The 26624-nt window shown below is 53.3% G+C and overlaps 1 protein-coding gene across 2 annotated transcripts in view; it reads left to right on the top strand.

Annotated features, from left to right (window-relative positions):
- The first annotated feature begins 834 nt into the window (after positions 1-834).
- The window catches only part of PAX7 (paired box 7), a 105709-nt gene continuing 79919 nt past the window's right edge, over positions 835-26624 (top strand). Inside the window, exons 1-4 of one of the 2 annotated variants that reach the window (XM_066265154.1) lie at positions 835-946; positions 3533-3768; positions 4336-4462; positions 5481-5609. In XM_066265154.1, the coding sequence (XP_066121251.1) occupies positions 862-946; positions 3533-3768; positions 4336-4462; positions 5481-5609 (577 nt within the window). In that variant the 5' untranslated portion in view covers positions 835-861. Of the gene's footprint in view, positions 947-3532; positions 3769-4332; positions 4463-5480; positions 5610-26624 lie in introns of both variants that reach the window. The other variant, XM_066265153.1, reaches the window with a different exon arrangement.

The following is a 26624-nucleotide window of genomic DNA, read 5'->3' as shown; positions in this document are numbered from 1 at the left end:
CCGGGGATTAGAAAACAGAAAAAAATATATTCGTTGGCGATTTCTTTTCGTTATTGGTTCTCAGCTCCCTTCCGCCCTGGCCCCCTTCCCTCCTCATAAATAAAAGTCCGAACCTATCAGATCTCGTTTGCTGCCTCTGCCTCCTCCTCCTCCTCCTCCTCCTCCTCCTCCTCCTCCTCGTACTCGAGTTGAGCACTTTTGCACAACTTACCCAGAGAGTCACCCCCTGTCGCCACCCCTCAAGCCCCGAAACCCGAGAGCCACCTTCTTCCCTCCCCAAGTGTTCTGGGGGCGGGGGTGTGGACGCCTGTGTGTAAAGAAGTAGCGAGCGTGGTCTAGAGAAAGGCGTGGAGAGGAGTGCGGGGGGGGGGGGGGAGAGCGAGAGAATAAATATATAAATAAATACGAAAAAGAATCCACTCCGCAGCCTCTCGGCTCAGAAACTTTGGCCCGGAGCGCGAGAGCGCGGCGCCCGGCGGTCCCAGGCTGGGGGCCCCGACTCCGGCTGCGTCCCCCGGGTCTGCCCGGCGCACCCGCCCGCGCAACTTCTGGCGGAGCGAAGCCGGCAGAGGCGGACTTGGGGTTGGTGTGTTTGTTTGTTTGAACTTCCTTGTCGCCACCTTCCCTCCCCCCAACCCCACCCTCCGCCCCTACCTCGCCCCCTCCCCAGCTTCTGGACGCGTTGACTGCAGCCGAGGGTGGGGGGGTGGGGGTAGGCAGTGTGTGGGGAGGGGAGCGGGAAGAGGTTAAAAAAAAAAAAAAGAAGAAGAAGAAGGAAAGAAAGAGATCGCAGCAGGGGTGAAGGGAACTGACGGGAAGCGATTTTTGCCGACTCCGGATTCGTCCCCGGCGCGCGCTAGAATGGCGGCCCTTCCCGGCACAGTACCGAGAATGATGCGGCCCGCGCCGGGGCAGAACTACCCCCGCACCGGGTTTCCTCTGGAAGGTAAGAGCGCCGGGCTTGCCTTGCCTCTCTCCTCTGCCGGGAACGGGGTCCTCCGAGAGGTAGCCATCTCCAGGGGGTGGTGGCGGCGCCAGCGACAGCATGAGGGCCTCCTTCTGTCTGGGTCCAAGTCCGGGCGCCAGACCCAGGAAGTTTCTGAGACCAACACTTGTCGGGTTTTACTTGGGTTTCGCTGACCCGCGCGCGGCCTCAGCTTCACGGGTCGCGCTGGCTCTGGCCTTTACCGCTTAGCTGAACGCGTGGATTTGGCTCCTAGTGATTTTCAGGTTCTAGTGAATTTCAGTTCTTTCCACTATTTTCAGATACTCACCCCCCACACACACACCCTCTAGTACTTTCTCGGCTCTCTTCGTTCCTGGGTTGTGGGCTTTCCACTCCTGTTTTGGATTGTTCTTTTCACCTCGGATGGTCTTCCAATCCCTTTTATTTCGAAATACCAATAATGTATGATTTTTTTTTTTTAATGTCTAAACGGGAAAGTCTATCCGCTTCTTCCAAAGCAACACTCAGAAACTACTTACTGCTTTGGGATCTGGAAACAAACCAATTAGAAATGATAAATAGTAACGAACATCCCACCGTCCAAACTTTTCTTTCGGGCTATCGAACTCTGGAGCTCTCCCAGGAGAGAACCTCAAGACGGCGAGGGGGGCACGGCGATGTGCCAACAAGGGGAAAGCGTTCATTTTGTAACATGTCCTTCCTAAATATCCAGCACCTGGGACGGGCGGCGAACCGCTTCCCGGCTGCAGAAGGGGCTAGGGGCGCGCCGCCGAGATTCCTTCCTGCGTTTTTGTTTTGTTTTGTTTTAAAACTAATGGAAGATCCTCGACCTGTCAACTGGTAGATAATTCAGCTCCCGGGGGGTAGGTAGCCCAGGGTGTCATAAGAGACCTGGCTCGCGAGATAGGTGAGACTTTTATTTTTTAATTACAGTTCTTGGTGATTATCTGATCCCCCCCGTGCGTGAGGCAGGGGAGAGAAGGCAGGGAGGAGATGGACAGGCAGGCAACCGGCTATCTGGGGAAGTGGAGGGGGGGGTCCCTCTGGCAGCGAGACGGCGCGGGTCCCTGAATTAGACAGAGGCGAAGAGAGTGGCTCCGTGATCAAGTGCGCGCCAGCAGCCACGCAGGCGGGAGAGCGCACCAGCCCGGGGATTTGCCGTAGCACTCTCCTGTAGCGAATGCAAGTAAAACAGGCAGCCGAGGACGAGCGGCGGATTAGAACAATATTTGCCCAACATGACGGAGAATACTGAGGAGAGCCGAGTGCCGGTCGTTCAAGAGGCTCTTGAATATAAAGTTGGGCGCTTGAGAGCTCTCCAGCGCTAATGGCATATCCCGCCACGGAGACCGAGTGACTCTGACTTGGCGACGCACGATTTCTGATTAAATCCGAGGGTGGCTTCAGACACCTACTTTTACAAAGAGAGGTGGGGGGACCGAGATAGCAAGGGGAGAGGCGGTAGGAACAGCTCAGCAACCGAGCCTCTTCTCGCCTCCTCCCTTCCAATTATGCTGTCGGCTCCCTCCACTACGGCGGCTGTGAAATCGGTCTAATCTGCCAGATCCCCGCAGCCGCCCAGTCCCCAAATTGGGGGGATCGAGGCCGGATTAGTGCGCCGGGTGTCCCCTAACCTTCTGTGAGGAAACTGTGTAGATTTTGCATTAAGGCGAGGCGTTTTCCTCCCCAGCGCACACTAAGAGAGACTGTCTTCTTGGTTCCCAAAGTCACCCATACCCAGGGACTTGCGCCATCTGTGCACCACCCTCTTCAGAGCCTGCACAGACGACAGTTCCTAGATTTCTAAGTCCAGGCTTGTATTTGATTTAGGAGACTGCCAACCATGGAGCATGTCCCCAAACTGTCCCAAAACGAAATGAGAACTTTGAGAGAGGTTAGAAGCAAGAGGAGGCTCTGGAGGGACAACCAGGTGCCCCAAGAGGCAGCAGCCAACAACATTATGTCACCGGTCCTCTGCTATTTGGTTATGGGTAGGACAGTCCTGTGGCCGGGTCCTGGGCTGTAAATACTAGTAATCAACCAGCCCCTTCTAGCCCCTAACAAAACGGATCAGTCTCGACCACTTAGAGCCTGGAACTGACCAGATGAGCCACATCTCACCTGGTAGCAGTGTCTCTAAGAGGCTGGCAGACCTGCAGCCCAAGCTGCACCCTTGGGGGACAGAGAGCCATTGGTCCCAGAGCCTCCAGGCTCCACCAGACTCTTGGCTCTGCCCCTGTCTCTCTCCCTCCCTCCTTCTCAGAGGCATTCAGATCCCCCAGGTGTGTCCTCATTCCCTTAGTGTGGCAAGACTGAGGACGCACAGCACCTGGAAGGACTCTAGCAGTCAGCTGTGACCCCTCTCTCTCTGTCTCTGCAGGACCCTTCTTCAGCTTCGTGACAGTTTTTTTTTCTGATTGCTGTGGCTACAGCTCTCAATGTGGGGAACTCAGAGCTTTGAGGGGTCTTGGGGCTCAAGAAAAACTGGAGTCAAGGGGTGCACTCAGTGTCTCATCCCCATCCTCACCCTGTGCCTCTCTCCATCCTCTCCCCTCCCTTTTCCAGTGTCCACCCCGCTTGGCCAAGGCCGGGTCAATCAGCTTGGTGGGGTGTTCATCAATGGGCGACCCCTGCCTAACCACATCCGCCACAAGATAGTGGAGATGGCCCACCACGGCATTCGGCCCTGCGTCATCTCCCGCCAGCTGCGCGTCTCCCACGGATGCGTCTCCAAGATTCTCTGCCGCTACCAGGAGACCGGGTCCATCCGGCCTGGGGCCATCGGTGGCAGCAAGCCCAGAGTGAGTGTCTTTGGCACAGAGCTGGCAGTAGGCCTTCCCACGTTTTGGGGGATCCTGGCTGTGGCCCCTTTCACTATCCCCTGTCATCCAGTAGCCATGGGTGACTACATTCTTCTAATGGAAAATACAATGGAAGAGTCCCCACCCCCAGATATACCCCCCTCTATTGTTTGAATTTCTCAGGGATGGGAATAACTGAGATCCAGGTTGCCCTAGACTTTGAGGCCAATGAGTCATTGCTACATCTTTCCCAACCCCCTATCACCATTCCAGACCAGGAATAATCTCCCCTTAGTCTTGCCTAAAATAGTGAGGAGGGGAATCCTGGGGGTCCTGATTAGGTTTCTACTTCCTTACTTACCTCTACCCTATCCCCACCCCATCCCGCTGCCTTCTGGGGAGCCAGAACCGGTTTCTTGAAAGGATAAAAGTCCATTTCAGAGGGGAGGCATGGTAACCAGAGCCACTAGCCTGGCCTGGGGCTCTTGGGAGGTTGATATTAAAAGTATCTCCTTCCCTCCACCCCATCTCCCCACTCCTACTCTCCCACTTCCACCTCTGAAGCAGGTGGCGACTCCAGACGTGGAGAAGAAAATCGAGGAGTACAAGAGGGAAAACCCGGGCATGTTCAGCTGGGAGATCCGGGACCGGCTGCTGAAGGACGGGCACTGTGACCGCAGCACCGTGCCTTCAGGTGAGCAGGCAGCTGAGCCAGCAGCGGTACCTGAGCCTGGCCAGAGCTCCGGAGGCTAGACGTGGGAGAGATGCTGGATGGCAGGGAACTTGGAGAAAAGTTGGGAGCAAAAGGGCAGAGAGAGAGGTAGGGCACAGGAGGAAATCAAAACTGAAAGGAAGATGGAAGAAAAGAAGGACAGGAAAGAGGAAGGAAGGAAGGAAGGAAGGAAGGAAGGAAGGAAGGAAGGAAGGAAGGAAGGAGAGAGAGGAAGGAAGGAAGGAGAGGAAGGAAGGAAGGAAGGAAGGAAGGAAGGAAGGAAGGAAGGGGAAAGGAAGGAAGAAGGAAAAGGGAAGGAAGGGAAGGAGGGAGGAAGGGAGGAAGGGAGGAAGGGAGGAAGGGAGGGAGGAAAGAGCCAAAAGTTAATCCATAATGTTGAGTAAGAACAGGAGCTCCCTGGGTGCTTTCTCAGAAAAATGGCCTAGAGACTGGTTCGTCCCAGGAGGTTAGATCCCCATGGGCTCCCTGGACTCCCATCTGCAAGTCAACATTTCTGTTCTGTTGCTGCTACCAGACACCAGGGGGTCTCAAATGTGGAGGCCCTGGACCATGCTGCCTGTGAGAGGGAAAGGGGCCCGGGCGTGTGTGTGCAGGGGCACTCAGACACGCAGGGCTGGGGCACACCTGACTGGGATGGCAGCGGCAGGGGCTGGGGGTCCTGCCTCCAGGGAGGTCCTGGGGAAGAGTGGGAATGTAAGTGCGTCTAGAGTATGTGATAGTGAAGGCACAAGGGTGTGTATAGGAATGCACAGGTGGGTGTTTCTGCCAGGGTTGCTGCCCTGTAAGTGCCCCAGGTGGGTGACTTACTGCACTCCTGCCTCCGAGTAGGTGTAAATGCTTAAATATGAGTGTGAATCCCCTTGCAGTGAGTTAGGGGGAAGGGGCTTCAGGACTTTTTTCCAGGGACCCAGGCAGCCCCGTGCTCCCTTGCCCCAACAACTTATACTCGCTCTTTTGCCTTTGAATTTCTGAGGTTTAGTGAGTTCGATTAGCCGCGTGCTCAGAATCAAGTTCGGGAAGAAAGAGGAGGACGATGAAGCAGACAAGAAAGAGGACGACGGCGAGAAGAAAGCCAAACACAGCATTGACGGCATCCTGGGCGACAAAGGTAGGGACCCTCGCGGGGCGCGACGCCAGAGATCACATTCCCCCCGCGTGCAGGTGTGCGGGCCAGTGGTTTGCTTCTGTCGCCCCAGACTGGCGGACAGAACTTGAGCGGGGGAACTCGTCGCCCCGGGGCAGCCAGGAGCCTCTCGGGGTTTGCGGAGAGCGCCCCCGCGGTGCGCCCGGGGGCCGGGCCGGGCTGGGAGCGGAGCCCGGGCGCAGACAGGCTCTCGGTCCCCGGTCCCCGGGGAGCTCGGCCGCAGGCGGTGTACGGTGCGCCGCCGACCGCGCACCTAGTCTCGCGGAGGATTCCGGGCGCGTGTCCTGCGGGGCTGGTGTTTTGGCTGCAGGTCCCTGTGTCGATTTATAATTTATAGGAAACTTGGGCAAAAGGGGCGGCGGGGGGTGGGGGTGGCGAGGAAGGAGGAGCCGGCCCGCGGCTCCCTAAATGAATTTGTTAACCAGACCCGCATACGCTCTCTAAACGGTCCCTTGAAACCCGGCCTGACAGTTGACTGACCGCCGCAATCAATAAAAATTAGCGAGGGCCGCGTGGGCCGCTGCCTCTCCATTCCGCCCGGCCAGTGCCTGAACCGAGACAGCGCGGAGTGGAGAGGCTGATGGGTGAACCAATAAGGTGCTCTCCTCCCGCGGGGCCAGGAGTTTTTGCTAAATTCCCAGAGCCCGAGTCGGAGGATCCCAGTGAAGGAGAGAGATCGGGGCTCCATTCCGCCCGTTCCATCGGCCAGCGTGGCCGCTAAGCGAGCTAGGGTAGGTTTTCCCGGGAGGTCAGCTAGGGAAGGCGTTTATCTTCCAAACGCCTGCGTGCCCGGGACGAGGGACTGTGCTTTCATTTATTGACGCGGGAAGTTCAGGAGAAGGGAAAGTCTTGCCTCATGATACCCTCTCCCATCGCCGTTGTCTTTGAGACTTGGTAAGTGTGCCTTAAGTAAGGACAGTGGGAGAAATAAAAATAGAAGACTCAGAGTCACAGACTAACAGGAAAAGAAGCAGGTCCCCAAATACACAGGCCGGGAGACAGCAGGCAGCCGGGAAAGACAGTGGCCACCCGAACCTGGCGAACGGTGGCTTTGGGAAAAGTGCAGAAACTTGTACAGAGCACATCGTGTTCGAGTTTCCTTCCAGAGGTCCCTCAGGGCCCCTCTTCTTGCTTCCCATGAACTCCCAGCCCAGGTCTCTCTCCAGTTTCCAGTTGTCTTTCCCAACCTTGAAGATGAACTTCACAGACAAAGCCTGCTTCCAGAGACAAGTCCCAGGGAGGCCCAGTCCCTCCTGGGCCTGGTAAAAGGGGGGAAGATCCAGGGGGCGGAGGCAGCCCCTTGTGAGAGCAGCTTGGAGCTGGGGACAGGGCGGGCTATTGACATTCAGGGCCCCAAGGGGAGCCTTGTCCCACCAGGGACAAAAGGGGGTGGGAAGAAAGGGAGTGAGCTGTGCCTGGCACCCCGCTGTGCCCGGCCAGCAGAGGGGCCCAGGTCTGAAGCAGGAAGGGCCCTGTGCTGCCAGGCAGCGCAAGGCTTGCCTGAGGCCACCCAGAGCCCTGGCACCCCTAATGGTGGGGTGGGGGTGGGGGGACGCAGTCCTTATTTTAGTCTGTATTGGAAAGGTACTTGGACTTCTTTGTGGGGTAGGAGACATAAAACTTGAATAATCTTTTGCAACCTAATAGGGCACAGCCGATACCACTTCTGGGTAGTACCCCGGAAAAGTACAAGGAGATTTGATTTTATTTGGAGAGACTTTAAGGGTGTGTGTGTATTTGTCTGTATGGCAGGGATATGCCCAATTCAGTCTGTAAGGAAACACAATAGATTAATTTCTTTTGAGAAAAGAAAAAGGAAAGGAGGAGGCTGGACAGATTTTGTGATTTTGGGGAAACACTTTGACTGAAAGGAGTTTAGGGGCTTCAGGTGCAGGTCTGGCCTTAGAAAACCAGCTAACGGGCGACTTCGCTAGATAGAGGTTTTTCCTGCAGCAGAACCAGGAAGCTGCACGTCTCCAGGGTTGACGGAGGAGCCTGGCAGTTCCACTGGGGGAGGCTGAGCGTACAAGCACTGAGTCTGCGGACTTGAAAAATGAAATGAAAGCTACAGGCCTTCTGTCCGGAAAGTCCTGCAGTTTTTGAGTGACAGTGGGCGTTCTGGGCATTGTGACTGTGAGTTAGATGGCCATGCAGACACTTGGGTCTTTCGGTGTGACAGAAAGTACGTGGGTTGTATTCTGAGCAAGTGGGATTCTGAGTGGGTGTGCAGTGTCGTTGTAGATGGGTGTGAATAGACAGAGTGCGCCAGGATTGTCTGCCTATCTGTGGACAAATCATAGCCGCTCCCGATGGGGTACCTGGGCCAGTCCATGGGCACCCCAGTGAACTGCCCAGCTGGAACTTCTCTCTCTCCTAGGCCCCAGACATCGGTGTCATGGCCAAGTTAAAGGTGAAAAAGATCTCCCAACCTTCACCCAAGTTGACCAGGTGGAGGCAGGCAGAGAAGCACCCGTGTGCAGAGCAAGGGGAGGGGTGCACATCCACAAACTTTGTTTTGGCTCCTTGCTTTTGACAAACGCTTTCTCCGGGGGTTGCCCCACTCGTGGCGGGGAGCCTCCGAAGAAGGGGTTTAAGAGCTCTCCTCTTTAAGCGCTAAAGAGAGATCCCTCCCTGAGTCCGTTTTTTCCTATCGTCCGCTTGGCATTTAATAATGTTAAGACTTATTAGAGCTGGTAATGAAAACTGGGACTGCTGAATAGGAAACTGTGTTGGAGAGGGGTGTAATAGCTTCCAGGCATGGTAAGAAACTATTTATCCGCAATCAGTCCTCACTCTCAGAGTTTGAAGCACAAACGTTAAGTTGAAGGGTTTTAAAGCAGATTAAATTGAGCTTTTATTTCTGTGCACTTTCATCTCTGAACAGCTCACTCCTGCTCCCCTTGGGCTGATATTCATGAGGCTGTCCATTTTTTTTTTTTTTTTTTTTTTGCTCTTATCCTTGTTAAGACTGAGTTATTAGGATTGTTGGTTGTGAGAATTTGCAGACCGCTGCGGATAGGGGCTCCAGCCATGCTCTGTTCAGCCGGAGAGGGAAATGGACAGTTCCCTGCCCTCATCCACTTGAACTCTCTCCTCCTCACCCCTTCTCTGAGAATCAGGGGACAGACAGGCAGGCCAGGGACCCAACTGGGAAAAGGTTTGAGGAGGAATGGAAAAGAACAAGATTTTCCTAACCTGAGCCCAGGAAGACTCTTGTAGGAAATTTGATAGGGGTTTGCACGGAATCAAGCCATTCTTTTATGGGAGCTGATGGAATGTGTGTGAAGAAATAAGCAATAATAATGATAAGAAACAATAACAACAGCAATAAACAACAGGAACACCAAAGCCTCAAGCCTCTGACAATGTACAAACTTAGGCTGGAACTGACCAGATCAGACATGGGGCTCCACATTGTTCTCCAGGGCAGAAAGCCCAGCAGGGTCACAATTAATACGAAATAAGGGGGAAAAGTAACAAGATTAACAAAGGAGGGTGTGCATTCTCCTGAGGGGGAGGGGTGTTGTTGATACTGGTGCCAAAGTCCCTGGGAGAATTTGCTGACTTCCGGGTAGGAAAGCCCCTCTGAAGTGGGGGCCGAGGAGTGTGTGCGAGAGAGTCAGATTTTTGTTTCTTTGCATTTTTTTCTTAATTTATCTTTAAAGCGGCACACTTACAGGTGTGGGGTGGGAAATGATGGAGAAGGATGGAAAGGAGGGAGAAAGCCCCCAGTGTCGATTTTAGACACTTGTAAAAGGAGGTGGGGAACAATTTAATTTGGCAGCGGCGGTCGCTGCTAATGCGGTTTTTGGTCGTTTGCTACACAGGAGGAAGCTGTTTTGATTGTGTGTACAAGGACCTGCCAAATTTAATTAGGCTCCGGGGGAGCGAATGAATAGGGGAAGGGGGGCACGGCTCCCCTCAGCCCACACCGTTGTTGTTTTTTTTTTTCCGGCTTCACACCTGGAAGGGGCATTGTTTCCCGGGTAGGAGTGAGCGGGGAAGGGAAAGGGGGAGGGGGCGCAGAGGGAGAGGGGCCTTGGAAGAGGGAGCAAGGGAGGAGACAAAGATAGTCCATTTATCAAGAAACAATCTGCATTGATTTAAACCAACAAGTTCCCTCATCTGTAAATGTGTGTTTAGAGAAAGGTAATTGACACTCCACCAAATCAAAGGATTACCCCGGGTTGGCAATCTAATCAAACAGAGTCCAGGCGGGATTTGAAGCTGTTCAGAGTGGGATCAGCTTCGCATAATGGGGGCTCGGAGGAAGATGGGAGGGTGTCAGGCAATTCCCTGGCTTAGGGCAGCGCTGGGTGGTGGGTAGTCAGTGAGACCCGAGGGGGAGAGGGCGGGGGCGGGGGCGCCGGGCTCCGGGGCTGGGGGGGTGGGGGGGTGGGGGGAGCCCGGGTGGAGGGGTGGGGGGGAGCCCAGGCGGGGTGGGGGTGCGTTGGGGGAGAATATCCGGGGGACGGAGCCCCTGGCGAGGCCACGCGGGGCAGATCAGACTTCCCCTTTTCTCCCTTCCATTCCCCGGACCGAAGAGGAGAGAGGGGAGGAGGGAGCCGAGACTAAGGAAGAACAACAATGAGATAACTATTACAAAGGCAAACACTGGCGCTCGCCGGCTTGCAGCCCCGGAACCCGCGGCAAATAAACAAAAGTCGGCTAACTGTTTGCCAGATAAACTCGTGCCTAAATCGAGTGTGACGGGCCAGGAGAGAAGAGACAGAAAGAGATAAGGTTGGAGGGGAATGAACGACTATAATCTAATAGACATTTAGAAAACAAACTTTAAACAAGGGAGAACAGGCGAGCGGAGGGTAATTATCTGCCCCCAGAGACGAGGGAAGACGTCGGAGCGCTGGGGGACGCGCCGGAGCCGAGGCGGGGCGGCGTGGTGGGGGGTGCCGCCTCCGGGACTCCGCCGGAACCGGAGAGGGCCCCAGGGGCGCACGAGGGCAGGGCTCGTCTCCCACACTGAGGTCCCCCCGCAGCTCCATTCTCCCGGTTGCGTTTCTAAACGGGGTGGGGTCCTCCGCTGCCAGGGCTTGCGAGTTTTAAGTTCAGCTCCTCGGGGCACGCACCACCACACACCGGCTGTTTTCAGACGTTTGTACCCAAAAGACACCCGTGCACGGCACAGCCGTTAAAGGCATTAGATATTTACCAGTTTGAAATAAGCCTGGTTAAGAAGAAGAGAGAGAGAGACGGAAAAGATGAGGCTGGGGGTAGACTTCAAACGAATTCATCACTCGGAATGGTGGAGGGGGGAGATTTACCAGACAGTATTGGGAAGTTATTTAGATATTAATAACACATTTTCCTGAGGCGCGACCACGGCAGCCATCTGCACTGCTCTCCGAGCTATTTGGCTGGGTGAAATATGGGCGTCTCAAATGTTGGGAAGAGATAACGCAATCAGGCTAACCCTGGTCCTAAAACGGCATCGCTGCGTTAAACCCGGATTAACCTCCCCCACCCCCCACCGCCCCCTCCCCTTTCACAGCTTTCCAAATTTTTCAGTGGAATTTACATGGAAGGATTTAAAAGCACATATAACAGTCGCCTTAAAGCAGTAAGGTGATTACTTGGACTTTTTATTTAAAAAATAAAAAGAATTTCTGAAAATGATAGTTATATATTACATGATACATAAACATGATATTAAAACATATATCATTTTATATAAGGAGAGAGGGCTAGTATACAAATGAGATTTCCTTCCAGGTTGGTTGCCTCTTTGGAGTTCCTACGTGTGTCATCATCAGGAAAACTGATGAGGCTTCACTCCTGAAGGGAACCTAAGATATAAACATGAACTGTACAGGACCCCTGGTTCTGGCCCTAGAAGCTAGAGATCTAAAAGCCAGACAGAACTCACACCCCAGAAGAGACAGTGCCCGGTGAGGGGAAAACTTCCTGCTGTGAAAAGCACAGAATAGAAACCCCAAAAGGGGAGGTCCTCCAGGGGCTTTGGGGCCTTGAAGGCCAAGACAAAGAGGGGGGACACATTCCATGAATTCCAGGGAAAAAAAATACCTCTTTTCCCTCACCCACTCTAGACTAATGAGGTAATTAGAAAACCCAGTTGGGGATGGGGATGAGAGGGGATTGGAAGGTTAGGATGCCCCCCTCAGTTTTTGCTGTCCTAAGCCTTCCCTTCCCCCAACTCGGACTGAAAAGAGGAAAAGGTGGAAATGGGGTCAATGCTTTCTGACCTGCTTTGGAGCGATTGGCCCTGGCTGGGGTCGGGCAGGGGGAGGGAGGGAACTCGCCTTCCCAAATCGAATCAAGGCAGAACGGTGACCTAAGGGGGAAACTTCGCCATTAGTAGATAGATCTCTCCAAAACTTCAAACAAAGTGAGGGGGGGTCGAGGAAAGAGTCCAGAGAAAGCGGGGGGGGGGGGGGGGGAGCGTGCAAGGGGAGGAGCCTGGAGGAGGAAGAGATGGGGTCGAGGGCAAAGGGGAAGTGAGAGCCAAAGAAAGGGGTGTAAGGACGGGAATGTCAAGGAAGGGGGGGGGGTCCACTGCACTTGAAACTTCAGCCAAAAAAGAGGAAAAGCGTCTGGGGCCGCGGCAGCCTCGGGGGATTTGAGGGGAAGTTGTCTGCTCCTCAATTCATGTTCTGAAGAGACCCCTCGAGGGTACTTCAGGGCGCCTTTGGCGCTCACCTGGCTGCCGGCTGGGCAGTGCAGTGAGGGTGGGTTGCAGAGAGCCGCGGAGCTCTGCAAGCCTGCTGAGGATGGATGGATTGCTTCGATGCCGGAGACATTAGATTCTAATGGACCCTTTCCAAGTCTTGGTTACTAGGGCCACGAGGGTGCGCTGGGCCTGAACCCGGCCGAGACCAAGAGAGGTGTGGGCAGAGGCCAGGGCCGCGGGTGGGGGGACACAGAGCCACAGAGGTGGGATGAAAGAGAATCAGAAAGAAGAAGAGCATCAGGAGAGAGAGGGAGAGACCGCGCGCAAATTCAGAGCGAAAAAGACCGAGCGCGATAGAAGAGAACCTGAGTAGAGCGTTTGCGGGCCGAGAAATGCAGAGGGGCCAGAGAGGCTGGGGGCAGCAGGAAGAAAGATACAAGTAGAGCCACCTAAAGGCTGGCCCTAGGACGGGCAGATCAGGAGAGGCCATGGGACCCGGAGACGGCCCGCGGGAGAGCGCGGGCGGATAGGGCGAGCGCGCAAAGCCGGACAGCGGCGGGAGGCGGGCGAACCGCTGTCCTCTTTTTGATCCTCCGCGGCTTCCCCTTATCAGAAAGCGCTTTCGGTGACACGGGCACAAAGGCAGTTCATCATATTACAGCGCGGCCCGGCGGCTCGCTGAGATCCCGCCGCCTAATTAGAGGCGAGGGAGTCGGGCTAGCGGGGCGGGAGGAGGCCGACCCCCTGGCGGGGGCCGGGGCTCCGCGCTCCGACCCGAGGCGCTGGGAAGGGGCCGGCCTACGAGCTAGGTTCTGTCGGGACTCGGAGCGAGGAAGACGGGAACCTTTATTTAGAGCGTTGTAAATAAACAGGCCAGTCCTGGTTTCACTGCCGGGAGAGTGAGGCTCTCTGTCTTCTGGTTTTTTGCAACCGCCCCTTCTAAGTTGTCAACTTTGGGAAGGATGGCGCACCAGCCACCATGCCCACTCCCCAGCTTCGGACACTGCAGACCCATGGAGGGTGAGTACGGGTAAGGTTACAATGAGCTGAAGGTTTCCTGCTGCTCTGGGTCCAGTTCACACCCACCAGTTCCAGGCGATTGAGAGTTCCGTCCCGCTTCCTTGGCCTCTCAATCTCCATTTGAACCCAACTGTGCAAGGCAGGGAGGGTCCAGGGAGGGCAAAGTGCATTGTGGTGAGCCCAGGAAGAAAGAGTTCCAGTGTTCATCCTGCCCCCCACCCCACTTAGCAGTGTAATCTGGGACACACTCAACCTCTCTGTGTCTCAGTTTCCTCCCATAAAAAACCAGAGAATTGAACGAAGACAAAGATTCTTATCCTTTGGGAAGGGGGGTGATCCTGAGCCCTTGTGAGAATCAGATAAAACCTAAGAAACATCATTCACGTATGTTCATACAGGCAGAACTCTTCAGATCCGTATAAAGGGGTCTGGGGGTTTCTAGGGGGCCACACCCCATTAAGAACTCCACATATGCGTGATTCTTGATGATTGTAGTATTCTTGAGGGAGTTTCTGATTCTGGAAGCAGAAACCCTGGGTGAGGCAATGGATTAGGAGGTGGGGGTGGTATGAAGCTGACAGCCTTCCCTCAGCCTGGCCCTTGCTGCTTCCTCCCCTTTCCAAAAGAGAGCGCAGCCCATTCCCCCCTCTTTTGGAAGAGTCTTTTCCGAGGTTGTTCTATGCAAAGATAAGCACAAATACTGAACTCCCCTTTTCTCTGTCCCAAGAAAGAAAAAGAGAAAAAGAAATTTCCCAATGGGGGTGGTGGTGAATTTTTTGATTCATTAGTAAAAATTTGTTGAGCACCTACTATGTATCAGGCATTGAGTTAGGCGCCCAGGAATACCTGAGCCAAGAAGGTTCCTGCTTTCATGGAGTTCTGAGCCAGGCAGTTGACTCAGAAGATAAACAAGTCCACGACAGACATGCCCCACCACTAGTATTTGTGTGATGTCTATTGGTGTATCTCAGTGCGCCTGCCTCCTTGCCAGGCTACCTCTGTGTTTGTGGACATTGTGTGTGTGTGTGTGTGGGGGGGGTCTCTGTGTGAACACACATCAGGATGTGTTTGGGGAGGAGGCTGAATCTGTCAGGTAGCCACCATTCTGGCCTCGCAAGTTGCAGGCGTCAGCCTGGACCCAGAAGCACTGCGGGTTCGAGCGGAGGGAGGAGCAGGAGTGGTGGGCCACCGGTCTCCTGAGCCTCTCGCCTTGACTGCGCTCTTTGTCTGAAGTGGAAAAAAAGGACCTAAGATCAAAGAGGCCCCAGACCAGACAGAAAAAGAGGTGGGACTTCGCAAGTCAGAGCTTGGAAAACTCCACCCTGAATTTTGCTGGGGTCCTTTCAGTGGGACCCAGATGCATCGGAGCCCCAGGCAAGTGGGTGGCTGCCTCTCAGTGGGGCCCTCCCCACGGTCCCAAACCTCAGCGTGGGTGACAGGTAGTGAGGACCACCATGGCTTTGGATTTAAATTCAAACTAGAGTCTCTAGGTGACTGGAAAAGGTGTAGAGAAGGCAACATCCAGGGAAAGTTTTGTAGGGTTTATGAGTGGGCGCTGTGTGGTACCTACGTTTGCGTGGAGATTGTGGGTCCGGGATCAAACCCTGATTGTCTGGAAACTTGTCCTAGAAGTCTGTACCAGGTTTATCCGGGTTGGATAGACAGCCCAGGTTCAAGCTCTAGTTTGTCTCCAGAGTGTTTGGGGGTCAGGATAACCCAAAGGATCCTTCTGCGAACATCTCTGGTTCCCAGGGGAAGCTTGCAGGAGTGCCTCATCTCCCATGTTCTCTTGTAACCACGACAGGACAGATGCTGCCTGTCAGGTCGCAGGAGGCTTTCCCTGGACTTGGCGCTAAGACCAGCCTCCCAATCGATCTCTCCATCCTTGCGGTTTTCCTCCTCCCCTGCACTTCTCGAGCTTGGGTTCACCCTTTTGAGGGTCAAAGTCCCATAATAAAAACAAAGTCCAATCCCTGGCCGGGTAACTCTGTTGATTAAGCATCTTCCGGATATGCCAAGGTTGTGGGTTTGATCTTTGCCAGGGCACATAACAAGTTAGCCAATGAATGCATAAATAAGTGGAACAAGAAGTGATGTCTCCTCTTCTCCTTTCCTCTCATCAATGAATGGAGAGAGGGAGAGGTAGGAAAGAGGGAAGAAGAAAGGAAGGAAGGAAAGAAGGAAGGAGGGAGGGAGGGAGAGAGGGAGGGAGGAAGGAAGGGAGGGAGGGAGGGAGAAGGAAGGAAGGAAGGAAGAGAAGAAAACTAACTCCAATGTATGTGTGTGGGAAGAGGGAACAGCTAGGAGAAGTCCTTTTCCTCTGCTGTTTGCCCCGCGGCAGCCTATAACCCTTCTCCCATTCCCCCACCCCAACTGCCTGCAAATACTAAAATTCACAATCTCTGTGCGCACCCTCCCATCTTAGGCAATGCGGAAGATTCTGAAATACTGTACTGGTGTTTCTGGGATTTACTGTAAGTGCTGAGAGTTCCTAAGAAAGGGGGTTCTGGGACTTTCTTAAATAGAGCTAAATTTCTCTCTCTTGGGAGGTCATATGATATTGGGTTAGGACTGTCCCCTCCATGGTCTGTACAGGTGACACCCAAGAGGTTTAGCTGGTGTGCTCAGCTACGTGCAGCTGGTGATTATTGCTGTAAATGCCACTAAAAAAAAAACCCTTTCCCCCGTCCCGGATACTTAGTAGGTTTGAATCCCGGGAGCCCATCCTCTGGTGTAGAATCTTGTTATTTCCGGTGCGGGAGCCTCAGTTTCCCTATCCGATTACCAGGTAAGGGCCCCTCCTCCCTTCCCAGGGCAGGAGGAAATAAGGGCCGGGAAAGTGCTTTGGAAACTGGTCAGCGGGTCCAAGGCGTGGGGAGGGAGGCTCCCAGCGAGAGTTTCTCCTCCGCCCCCTGGTCGCCCCCCTCCCCGCCGCCCTCTCGGCAGAGTCCCCGCTCGCGCATCAATGGCCACTTTAGAAATACAAACAACTTTAGAAATAAAGTAACCAAACCCCCGAAAGGGGCTTTGAAGGGGCGAATGCCTGGTGGCGCTTTACTATGCTGTGGGCCGAGGCCCCGGTCTAATCCCGCTTTCATTTTCACCGACGGCCGCGGGGAAAGCGCTCCCGGCCTCCCGGCCCCTCAGGAGGCTGATTAGGCCACAAAGAGTCCCCATTATCCCGAGAAGAAAACCGGGGGGCGGCGCGGGGCGGGGGGAGCCGGGGGAGCCGCCCGCCCGCGCCCAGGCTATTGACTTAGTGGATGAAGTCAAGAGCGGGCGCGCTGGGAGCCTGGAGGGGGTGGGGGCGGGGGCAGGGGCGGAGAGACCGAACAAAACAGGACGCACAAAACCCCACAACAAAACCCCAGCTCCCGGCAAGGGGAAGCCAGGCCAGGCAAAGAGAGGGCTTCGTCTGCTGATCTTCTGCTGGGTCAGCTGCCCCGGCGGCCCGCTGGGGTGGGGGTGGGGGTGGGGGACTCCGCCGGCTTCCCCACCGACTCCAATCGGTGGTTTTCTTGTGCTGAAGGAAGGGAGAAAGTTACAGCCATGGAAGTAGCTTTATCTGTCGTTCAGTGCTGCCTGACTTGAGCAGACACCCTGGCTCGCAGACCTTCCCTTCCTCATCTGTGAACCTGGGGAGTTGTGTCCAACCGTCTCCAAAAGCCATCCCAGCTGTAGCCACCTGTGGACTGTGATCAGTGATGATCCAGTGGGTAGAGGTAAACCCCACTGAGATGCTCCAGAGGAGATGCCCAAGTGAGGGGGCTGGGGGTCAGAAGGGGGGTGTGAAGAAGAAAGAGGTGCTCCACCCCCAGCCTGAAAGACGTGAGTAAATTTGAGTGAGGTGCCCTGAGAGCCTCAGTGTTCCTGTCTGCAGAATGGTCCTGTGGATGACAAGCTCAAAGTGCTTTGGGAGGAATCAATGTAATTCTATACAGTGCAGGGCAAAGGGGAGGCTGGGTAACTACAACCTTCCAAGCCCTTCTGCCTCCTCTTCTCCCCAAGGCCGCTTTCAATCTAGAGACCACTCTCCCAGGACTTGAGGACTCATAGGGCTGTAAATCTCCAAGTGACCACCATTTGGGGGGTGGAGTGGAGTAAGGACAGGTACTCAACCATGTACAAATGAATAGCATCCTTTCATATCTGAGAGAAATAAGTGGCCCCCCTGTGGACAGCTCCTCATTCAACAGAAGGCCAGGGGAAGAAGGCAGGAACAGAGCCATTTCTTGGGGCCCAGCAGCTGCTGTTATATAAATGAGCCCCCCCCCCCCCCAGGTAGAGGCCAGGCAGCTCTGGTGAGCAGAGTAGAAGGGCAGGGTGAACTCTATGTGGTGGTTAAAGGAGATGGTGGAGACATCATCCAGGTGTAAAGGAGGCACGTAAGGGTATGCGACATCCTTCCTGATGGGATGCCTTGGGAGTACTTTGTAGGTAGCTGGCTCTTTATTTGTTCATCCCGTACCTCTTTATTAAGCTCTCCTTTGTGTGGGCTGTGCTGGGGTGATATCCCTGGAGTCCAGGTTTCTGTTCCTTTAGGCTGAGTTAAGGAGTTAGGACTTATTCCAAATCAGTGGGGAGTAATGGGCTGAGCAGAGAATGCACTGACGGGCATGGAGAGGCCAGCTCCAGGTTCATGCTGTGACGCAGAGTCAGGTACAGAGGGGATGGAGAACAGAGAGTGAGCGGGGGAGTGAGGAGAGGGCAGCCCCGTAATGTGGGGTGGGAGGAGTAGCTGTTCCCAGATGACTCCCACCCGCTGTCCAGGTGCGCTGGACCTGTGGCTGGCTGCTAGGTCAATCAAAGGGACCTTGGAATCCCTTTCTAGGCTGAGATCCCAAAGGATGAGTCAAAGTGGAGGAGGCTTCAGAGGTCATCTGGTTATTGCAGATGGCGAAGCTGAGGCCCAGAGGGCGTGGCATGAGCGAGCCCCCAAAAGGGAAAGGTGACTGGCCGTCTGGCAGCTGCCCTGGTAGAGGAGCAAAGTACGCTGAAGTCTTGTTTCAGGAACTCAAAAGCTAGGGCAGCCATGAGAAGTTTGGCCTTTCCCCATCCCTATAGTCTCTTACTCTCTGTAAGTTCCATTTTACAGAGGGGGACATTGAGGCACAGAGCATAGCCCAAGGAAGTAGGGGAAAAGGGGACCATCTTCATAAGGGTGGCAGGAGGCCCGAAGGGCACAATCAGCTACTCTCCGTTGTCCCACCGGGACACCTGCAGCCCAGCACCCCCCCACCCAGCCTTCGTGCACCCTGGATCCTCATGCCTGGTGAAGACTGTGGCTCAAGCCAGGACCCCCAACCACCACCCAACTGCCAGCACCTGTGGGCACCTACTGGCATCTTGAAACTGGATAGAGGCCACAGACCTGGCCCTCTGAAGGGCCTGTTCATCTTCTGGGAAAAGCCCTTTTAGCAGCATGAAAAATCAAGCCCAGAGGGAAAGGAACTGCAGTGTGGTGGCTAGGGTTAGACTTGAGACCTTCCCATGAGTGACCCACAGAGTGGCCCTTTGGCACTAACTGCTGTGTGACTCTGGACAGGTCACTTAACTTTTCTGGTTCTGACATTTTGTTTGAACAATGGCAAGGCATGAGGAGCCCAGTGGTTTTCTTTTTTTTTTTTTTTTTTTTTTTAAATAAATTTTTATTAATGTTAATGGGATGACATTAATATTTCAGGGTACATATATTCAAAGAAAACATGTCTAGGTTATCTTGTCATTAAATTATGTTGCATACCCCTCACCCAGAGTCAGATTGTCCTCCGTCACCCTCTGTCTAGTTTTCTCTGTGCCCCTCCCCCTCCCCCTAACTCTCTCCCTCCCTCCCTCCTGCGTCCTCCCTCCCCCCACCCCTGGTAACCACCACTCTCTTGTCCATGTCTCTTAGTCTCATTTTTATGTTCCACCAATGTATGGAATCATGTAGTTCTTGTTTTTTTCTGATTTACTTATTTCACTCCGTATGATGTTATCAAGATCCCACCATTTTGCTGTAAATGATCTGATGTCATCATTTCTTATGGCTGAGTAGTATTCCATAGTGTATATGTGCCACATCTTCTTTATCCAGTCTTCTATTGAAGAGGAGCCCAGTGGTTTTCAAACTGTGTTCTGTGGCACCTTGAAGGGTTCCGAGCCGGAGATGATGGCAGCTGGTGAGGCTCCTTCAAGCTCTGATAATCTGGATATGTCCACATTGGAGAAGAAAAACCAGTGTGACCCTGTTGACAGAAAAGACTCTGGTGAGACAGGGCTTTGTCCTGGAAAGGAGCAGGGATCACCTCCTATCTGAGGTTACTCTGGAGGAGGGGGAGGGCAGAGGCTCTGTTTACAAACGGAAATCAGAGCCTAGGGCTGTGGTTATTGGTCTTCAGAGATAAGCTGATATTGCTTATCTGGTGACAAATGATTCCCCTCCTCTTCTAATTCCCCTGATTAGAGAACTTTCTCTCCTGGCTGGGAGGTCCCTTTGGAGAGTAGGCATGGCTGGCCTCCAGCCACTGGGCTCTCTACCTGCCCAGATTGCTCTGTGACTAGGGGAGGCAGTTCCCTCTCCGTGCTTCCCCAAGCCACTGGTGGTGTGGCTGGCTGGATGGCAGTGTCACCTGGGAGCAGTCCTGGGAAGAGGATTTGCTGCAGAGTGTAGGAGATGGAAGACCCATGAGCAAGAAGGGCAGAGGGTGTGCCTGCGCGGCCCGGCCGCTTTTGCAAAGCATGCACATCTGGCTACGTGCTCTTTTTGGGACAATGGCTTTGGATAAGTTGCCCTGGTTGAGAGCCACTGGTCTGGTGCAACACTCTGTTTTACAGATGGAGAAACAGGCCCAGAGAGGGGAAGGAACTTGTTCCTTATTACACAGTAAATCAAGAGCAGAGTCAGAACAGTCCCCAGACTGTTAAACCAGGCACCATGAATGAAATATTCTTTCAAAGTCGCTGGGTCCCTTGCTTTTTATTACTATTGCCTGCAAGGGTCTGAGCCGCAAGGGCTCCGTGCTTGGAACAAGGGAGCTGACAGGGCAACACCCCCACCTGTCCTGCTGTCCCCAACACCTGCCCTCCCCCCCACACTCCCTTGTATCTCTGTTCTGGGCCCTCAGCCCAGACATCCAAAGGCAGCCTCAAGGACACATAAAGAGCTCTGGATGCACAATCAGCGAGACCGGGCACAGCCTCTCTGCTGTGGGTCCCCATAGCGTGTCAAGTCGCTTTGCCTCTCTGAGCCTCAGTCTTCTCATCCATCCAATGGGAATAACAGTTACAAAAGGAACAATGAGTTAAAACACAGAATGTGGCTGGCACAGAGGAAGTGCCTGGTGAAAAAAAGACCTGAGAGTAACCTGTGTAGAATAGATGACCCTAAAGGTTTCTAAGATGAGGGCTCCCCAAGTTAGATACATGCTGCCTCTATCAGGGGCACTAAAATACATGTGCATGTAGTGTTACCATATGCTTTTGAAAAGTTTACTACAAAAGTAATAGATGCTTATAAAATTTCAAATTGGAAAGAAAAAGTTATAATGTTTAAATTGGGAATCCTTCTTCCCCAGAAGTAATCTTGAGTTTGGGAATACAACTGTCTAGATTGATATAGCTAGATCTAGATTGTATCTATCTATCCATTCATCTATCTAGATATGGGTAGATTTAGGGGAAAGTAGTATCATATCGGCTTCACCTAGGGACTATAGAGGCTTCAGGGGTGACCACAAAGCCCCAGAATGGAATTCTCAATTGAATGTGTCTTTAAGGATGTATGTGTCTGCCTGGACAGGGAACATTAGCTTTTCCTGGACTCTGGGTCTTCAGAAGGGTAAGTGTCTTGTGTTAGGAGATTCGCAGGTGTTTGTCCTCTGGAGGAGAGGCAGGCAGAAGCCCTCTCTCCCTTCCCCCCAGACCCGTTAGTGCCCCCCCCCCCGCTCCCTCATGCACCTGCCAGGGCTTCCGGCCTCCTCTGCTTCAAAGTGCAGGCTGGGCTTTACCTGCCTCGCTGCCACGGAGAAAGGCAGCCAGGATTGAAAGAGGAAGTGGCATTTCAGGCGCTTAATTAGACCCAGGACAAGAATGGAGGCTTGCTCCTGAGTCAGGCTGGGGAGATTGTTGGGGGATTAACACCCAGGTAAACCCTATCAAGGCACACCTGCCTCTTGGCAGGAGGCATCGAGAGAATCCCAGGGCCACAGCAGAAAGGCTGGTCAGCAGCATGGACTCACATTCCCAAGGGGAGGGGGGGGTATGTGTGCAGGGAGGGCAGGAACTGAGGAGAATGGAGGACCCCTCCACCTACAACCTCCACCATCCTTCCACACCCCATGCCAGTGTCCCTCAGGAAGGCGGAGCTAGGATTCCCACTTTATTCTCACAACATCAATGTGCCAAATACTATGTGCCAGGCACTGTCCCGGGAGCTGGGAGTACAGCCTCGAACCACACAGGGCCCTTGCTTCACTGAGCTTACATGCTGTGGGCAAGAATTCAGTGAACTCATCTGTAAATAGGAAGCCACTTTCAGAAGGTAGACAAGGGCTTAAAGAAGGTAGAAAGTGACTACTGACCTAGGAAGTGGTGGGTTATTGGGTAGATGAGTTATCAAGGAGGCCTGCCCAGAGGAGGTGATATTTGACTTGAAACCTGGATGGCAGAAAAGCGGCAGTCATTTATTGAACCTCCTTAGGAGAATAGCCCATTGAAAGCTGACTGCGTGCTAAGTATTGGGTTAAGTGTTTATAGGAATGAATTCATGAAATCCTCCCAAGAGCACCTAGAAAGAGGGATTATTAAGATGTGCATTTATAGATACAGAAACTAAGGCACAAGCAGGTCCCTTGGCCCTTTGGGCACAGGTGAGCAGCTACGTCTCATTGGAAGCCTGTATTCAACTTGGCCACCTCCTGCTACATGTCAGGAACCATGCCAAGTGCTTTCTACACTTCATCTCACAACCCCCCAGCCTGCCCCTGGGTGTTCGTTATCCCAATTTTTCAAATGCAAGCAGAGCTCAGAGAGGATTGCTCAGCTCCAAAGAGTCACACAGCGAGCAAGCGGTAGAGCCAGTACTTGAATCCAAGTGCCACAGACTCTTACTGTTGTGATGGGACACATTGGCTTTCTGGCTAGCAAATTCTTCCAGCATCTGACTTTGGAAGGCCCTCCACTAATCCATAGGGTCCTGCGTCCCTGGGGGGTGGCTTTCCATTTCTCTAGAGCGAGAGGCTTGTCCTTCACAGAAGATTCATTAAGAGGGTCTGCTGACTTGTTTTTTCCCATGGGATGCCGTACCCACATTTTTGACATGCAGGTGAGATTGTGAACTGAGAATCGCAGTTGGCCTTGGGAGTGTATTGGAAGGTAGCTGTTAGGGTCTCTTTTAAAGGAACATTGTTTCTTATCTGTGTTTGTTGCACCTGAATTGTATTGTGGGAGTCAGGAAGGAAGTAGTGGGTCCTGGTGACATTAGGTAGGGAGCTTTGTCTTTGTTGTTGGTGTGTGGGGGTTTGTCCTTGTGATACAAAGTGTGATTGTGTTTAGGGGTGTGTAGTTGTATCTCATGGGTGTGCCTCTGTTGGTGCTGAGGGGTGGATGTCCCCGGGTGTCACTGGAGAATAAGGGATATGTGTACTGGTGGGCCGTGTCAGTTCCACTCTGCACAGGTGAAGGTCAGTGCACTTGTCCGTGGTCAGATGTATCTGCCCCCATTTTACAGAAAGGAAACTGAGTCTTAGAGAGGTCAAGTCATCTGCCCAAGGTCACCTGGCCAAGGAGTGACTGAACCAGCCAGGGAAGTTGGAGCCGCCTTCAGAAGGCAGGCTCTTTCCTCTGCTTCCCAGGCAAGGTACAAGTGACAACAGGAGGTTTAAATGCCAGCGTGGGGTTATGCCGCCTTTGGTCAGGGGCCTGGAGGACGTGTGTGTAGTCACATGCTCCTCATTCTGGCATCTCAGCCTCTGTCCATGCCCAGGGCCCCCAGCCCAGCCCTGTCACACGAAGGCCTTTCTTTTGGGGGATTGCAAATAGCCCAAGATTAACTCCGGCAGCTGGGCTGCGGCCCTGAACAATGGAGAGACCTAGGAAGTGAAGAAATCGCCAGAGAGGCACGGCAGCCCTGTCCAGAGAGGTGGTCACAGGGTCTGCCCACTTGGCTTGGAGTGACCTATCCCCCTCTCTGACCTCATTGACTACCCCCCCCCAACACACACACCAGCTCATGCTCCCAGCTGGAAGGGAGAACCGAGTCTGTTAGGAAATTCTTGTTAGAAAGAATTCTTCTCACAAGTTCACCACCTTAGACCAGATTAGGGGAAAGTTCAAAGGAGGGAGGGGCACCTCCAGGGGGGAAAATCCAATAAATAATTGGAGAGAGAGAGAGAGAGAGAGAGAGAGAGCGCGCGCGCGCGCTCTGGGGAGGGGGCCCGGAATCCCAGCTAGACGCTGTGACCCAGCCAGAGGTATGTCAGCTCCAACTCAATTCTCCTTAATGGACGACAAAACATGACATCATAAAGCAAACCAGAGCCCAGGGACACATGCCCTTCTCCCTCCCCAGTCCCCACTCACCCATTTCCCCCTGGTGAACTGGCAAAGGTGAGAGCTGTCACCTGAGAACATCATGGAATACCCGAGCAAGTGGACAAAAAAATCAGAACACATTGGGTGGGCTGGGAGGTAACATGGGCTAATTTGCAAGGCTGTAACAATGAGAGAGTGAGAGCATGCTCGTTTCCAGCTGGGATGCAGCTCTGGAGAGCGAACCTGAGATTGTGAGGGACCTACTGTGTGCACGGCAGTCCCGTAGCCCCACAGCCCTGTGAATGCCACGGGTTTTACTAATCCCATTTTACAGATGAGAAAACTGAGGCTCAGGGAAGTTAAGTCACTTTTCCCCAGCCCAGAGCTAAAGAAAGAGGCAGGAGTTTGAGTCCTGGTCTCTCTAGCTTTGGGTCCCAGATCAGGTCAGGCCCCAGGTGGTTCAGGTGGGGCCAAAGGGAAAACTAATCCGGCTTTGCTCATGCCTACCATGCACCAGTGGCATCAGCTCCTGGGCCACAGTGCATCTATTCCTTTATTTTGGGCATTATTATGATGATTTAATTTAAACTCTGCTATTTCATCTGGCTGGTCAGTTTTATGCAAGATCCTTCCCAAGTCATCTCATCACCTCAAAAAAAAAAAATAAAGAATCCTCTTTTAAACAAATAGGAGCATAACTCCCTGCTGGCAGCAGAAGCTGATCTCCCTGGATTCCAGTTTGCACGGTCAGAAACAAGGGTTGTGGCCAGTCCCCAGCCCATGACTGGGAAGCTGAGAAATGCAGGTGGCGCATCCCCTCTGCAGATGAAGCCACTTAATTACCACGCAATCAATATGCAAACAAGTGCCAAACTGGGTTTGAATCAAATTTCTCATTGGGGACCCAGTGCAGGAGGAGAGTCCAGCAGAAGGGGGGCCCACCAGGGTGGGCTGGCTGGGAAGGTGGTTGTAGGATAAAGAGCTGGGCTTTGACTGGGACCCAGGCACCCGAGGGCCACTCAGAGGCCCCCGTAGTCCCCCGTGTCTGGCGTGGGGCCCAGGTCCTATTGAGGGGAGCTTGGGTCCATGGCTTAAGGCTGCTGTCCACGGGAGGGTTTCCAGGCCTGTCAGCTGAAGTCTGGCGGCCTCCACTAATTCATTTGACTCGGAAATCTCAACTTGACCAGGTCCCCCCTCCCTTCTTTAAAACAAACTCATTAAACTTGTCAACACTCATTAGGCCTGTAAAACATTGAACTAGAGCCACTGGGGAGACTTGGAGAGGGTGTGTGCGTGTGTGTGTGTGTGTGTGTGCGTGTGTGTGTGTTGTCTGGGAGCACTCTCGGCAAAGCTGGACCAGGGCCTGGGAGACCCACCTCGGAGGCTTGGCAGGGGCAGAAGTCCGACTCATTTGTTCATCTCCTCCCTTCCTTCTGCATCTGCCTTTCGTCAAAGTCTGGACAGTGTGGGGGCTGAGGTCCAGCCCCAGAGTCAGACTTGAGTTAGAATCAGCTTTGCCCTCATGGCCATCTGACACGGGCCAGTTCCTTTTCCTCCGTGCCTCGGTCACCCCATCTGTCATATGGGTACTTGCATACTAGGACCCGTTTCCCTGGGCTGTTGGGAAAATAATGTGCGTAAAGCACTCACAACAATTCCCGAAACCATTAAAGGGCACAACTACTGGTAGCCGTTATTATTAATAACAGCTTAAAATGTAAGGTTAGAACTTTGATATGACTCCAGTTTGGGCCTCTGCTCCCTGCTACGGAACTCTGGATCGGGGACCATTTCTCTGAGTCTCGGTTTACCCAGATGTTAAATGAATACAATAAAATGCGTATTAAAAATAAGATTGTGATGAGAAGTGAGTTAAGACATACGGAGTCAAAACTAGTGTGTATCTGTCACTGTGCTAATATTAGGAACATCCTTTCTTCTTTGCCCCTTCCCCAATTCAGCCCACCCCCTGCGCCTCCCCACACAGCACAGAGCACAGGGCCACTCCTTTGGTGAGGAGCTGGGGGTCCCTCCTGCAGCCTAAAGCTAAGCTGAGGGAGATACAGGCTTTCAGGAGAGGGGCTGGGGACAGAAGCTCTTAGAAGCAGAAGCCTCACTTAGTGCAGGACACACTGCTTCGAGGAGAAAAAAACTGACCCCTCTGCCCTTGCTTAAAAAAAAAAATACACACACACACACACACACACACAAAACAACAATAACAACAACAAACACCTCTAGTTTTTAAAACCATCTGATGGGAAGGAAACCAAGTGACCCCTGATGGAAAAGGGAAACGGAAGGGAGGGCTGCTGCCCGCTGCTGCCTCTGAGCCCCGCTTTCTCCCACGCAATGCCTCCTCTCTCCCCGGACTCCCTGCAGTAAGGACTGGGCCTCAGCCTCCCCTGCCGCTGCCGAGGGGTGGGTGGGGCAGACCAGCTCCAGCGGCCCGAGACCCTCGCATGGCCGCGGACTTCAGGCCCCATGAATAGCGGTTTTGTCTGGGCTTCCATTTAGGATTTGTGGCTGCAGTTGTGATGGGTTCTTTTGGCCTTTAAAGTGGGGTGTCTACAGGCTGTCTCCCTCTCTCTCCCATTCCCCTTCTCATTGAGAATGCCTCCTTAAAAAAAAAAACACACCACAACAAAAAAAAACATGCCAGCCTTCTGCTATTTTTCTTCTCTCTCTGAAAATGAGAACATCAGCTATTGAAGCGGATTGATGAACTCTTCCCAAAAGTTTATTAAGGGAAGGTTAGACAAAGGCCCCAAGGCTGCAGGCAACTGAGCAGTCAGTATATA

Source organism: Saccopteryx bilineata, chromosome 3 (assembly GCF_036850765.1).
Source record: "Saccopteryx bilineata isolate mSacBil1 chromosome 3, mSacBil1_pri_phased_curated, whole genome shotgun sequence".
NCBI classification, from domain to species: domain Eukaryota; kingdom Metazoa; phylum Chordata; class Mammalia; order Chiroptera; family Emballonuridae; genus Saccopteryx; species Saccopteryx bilineata.
This window is presented reverse-complemented; position numbering and strand designations above follow the sequence as displayed.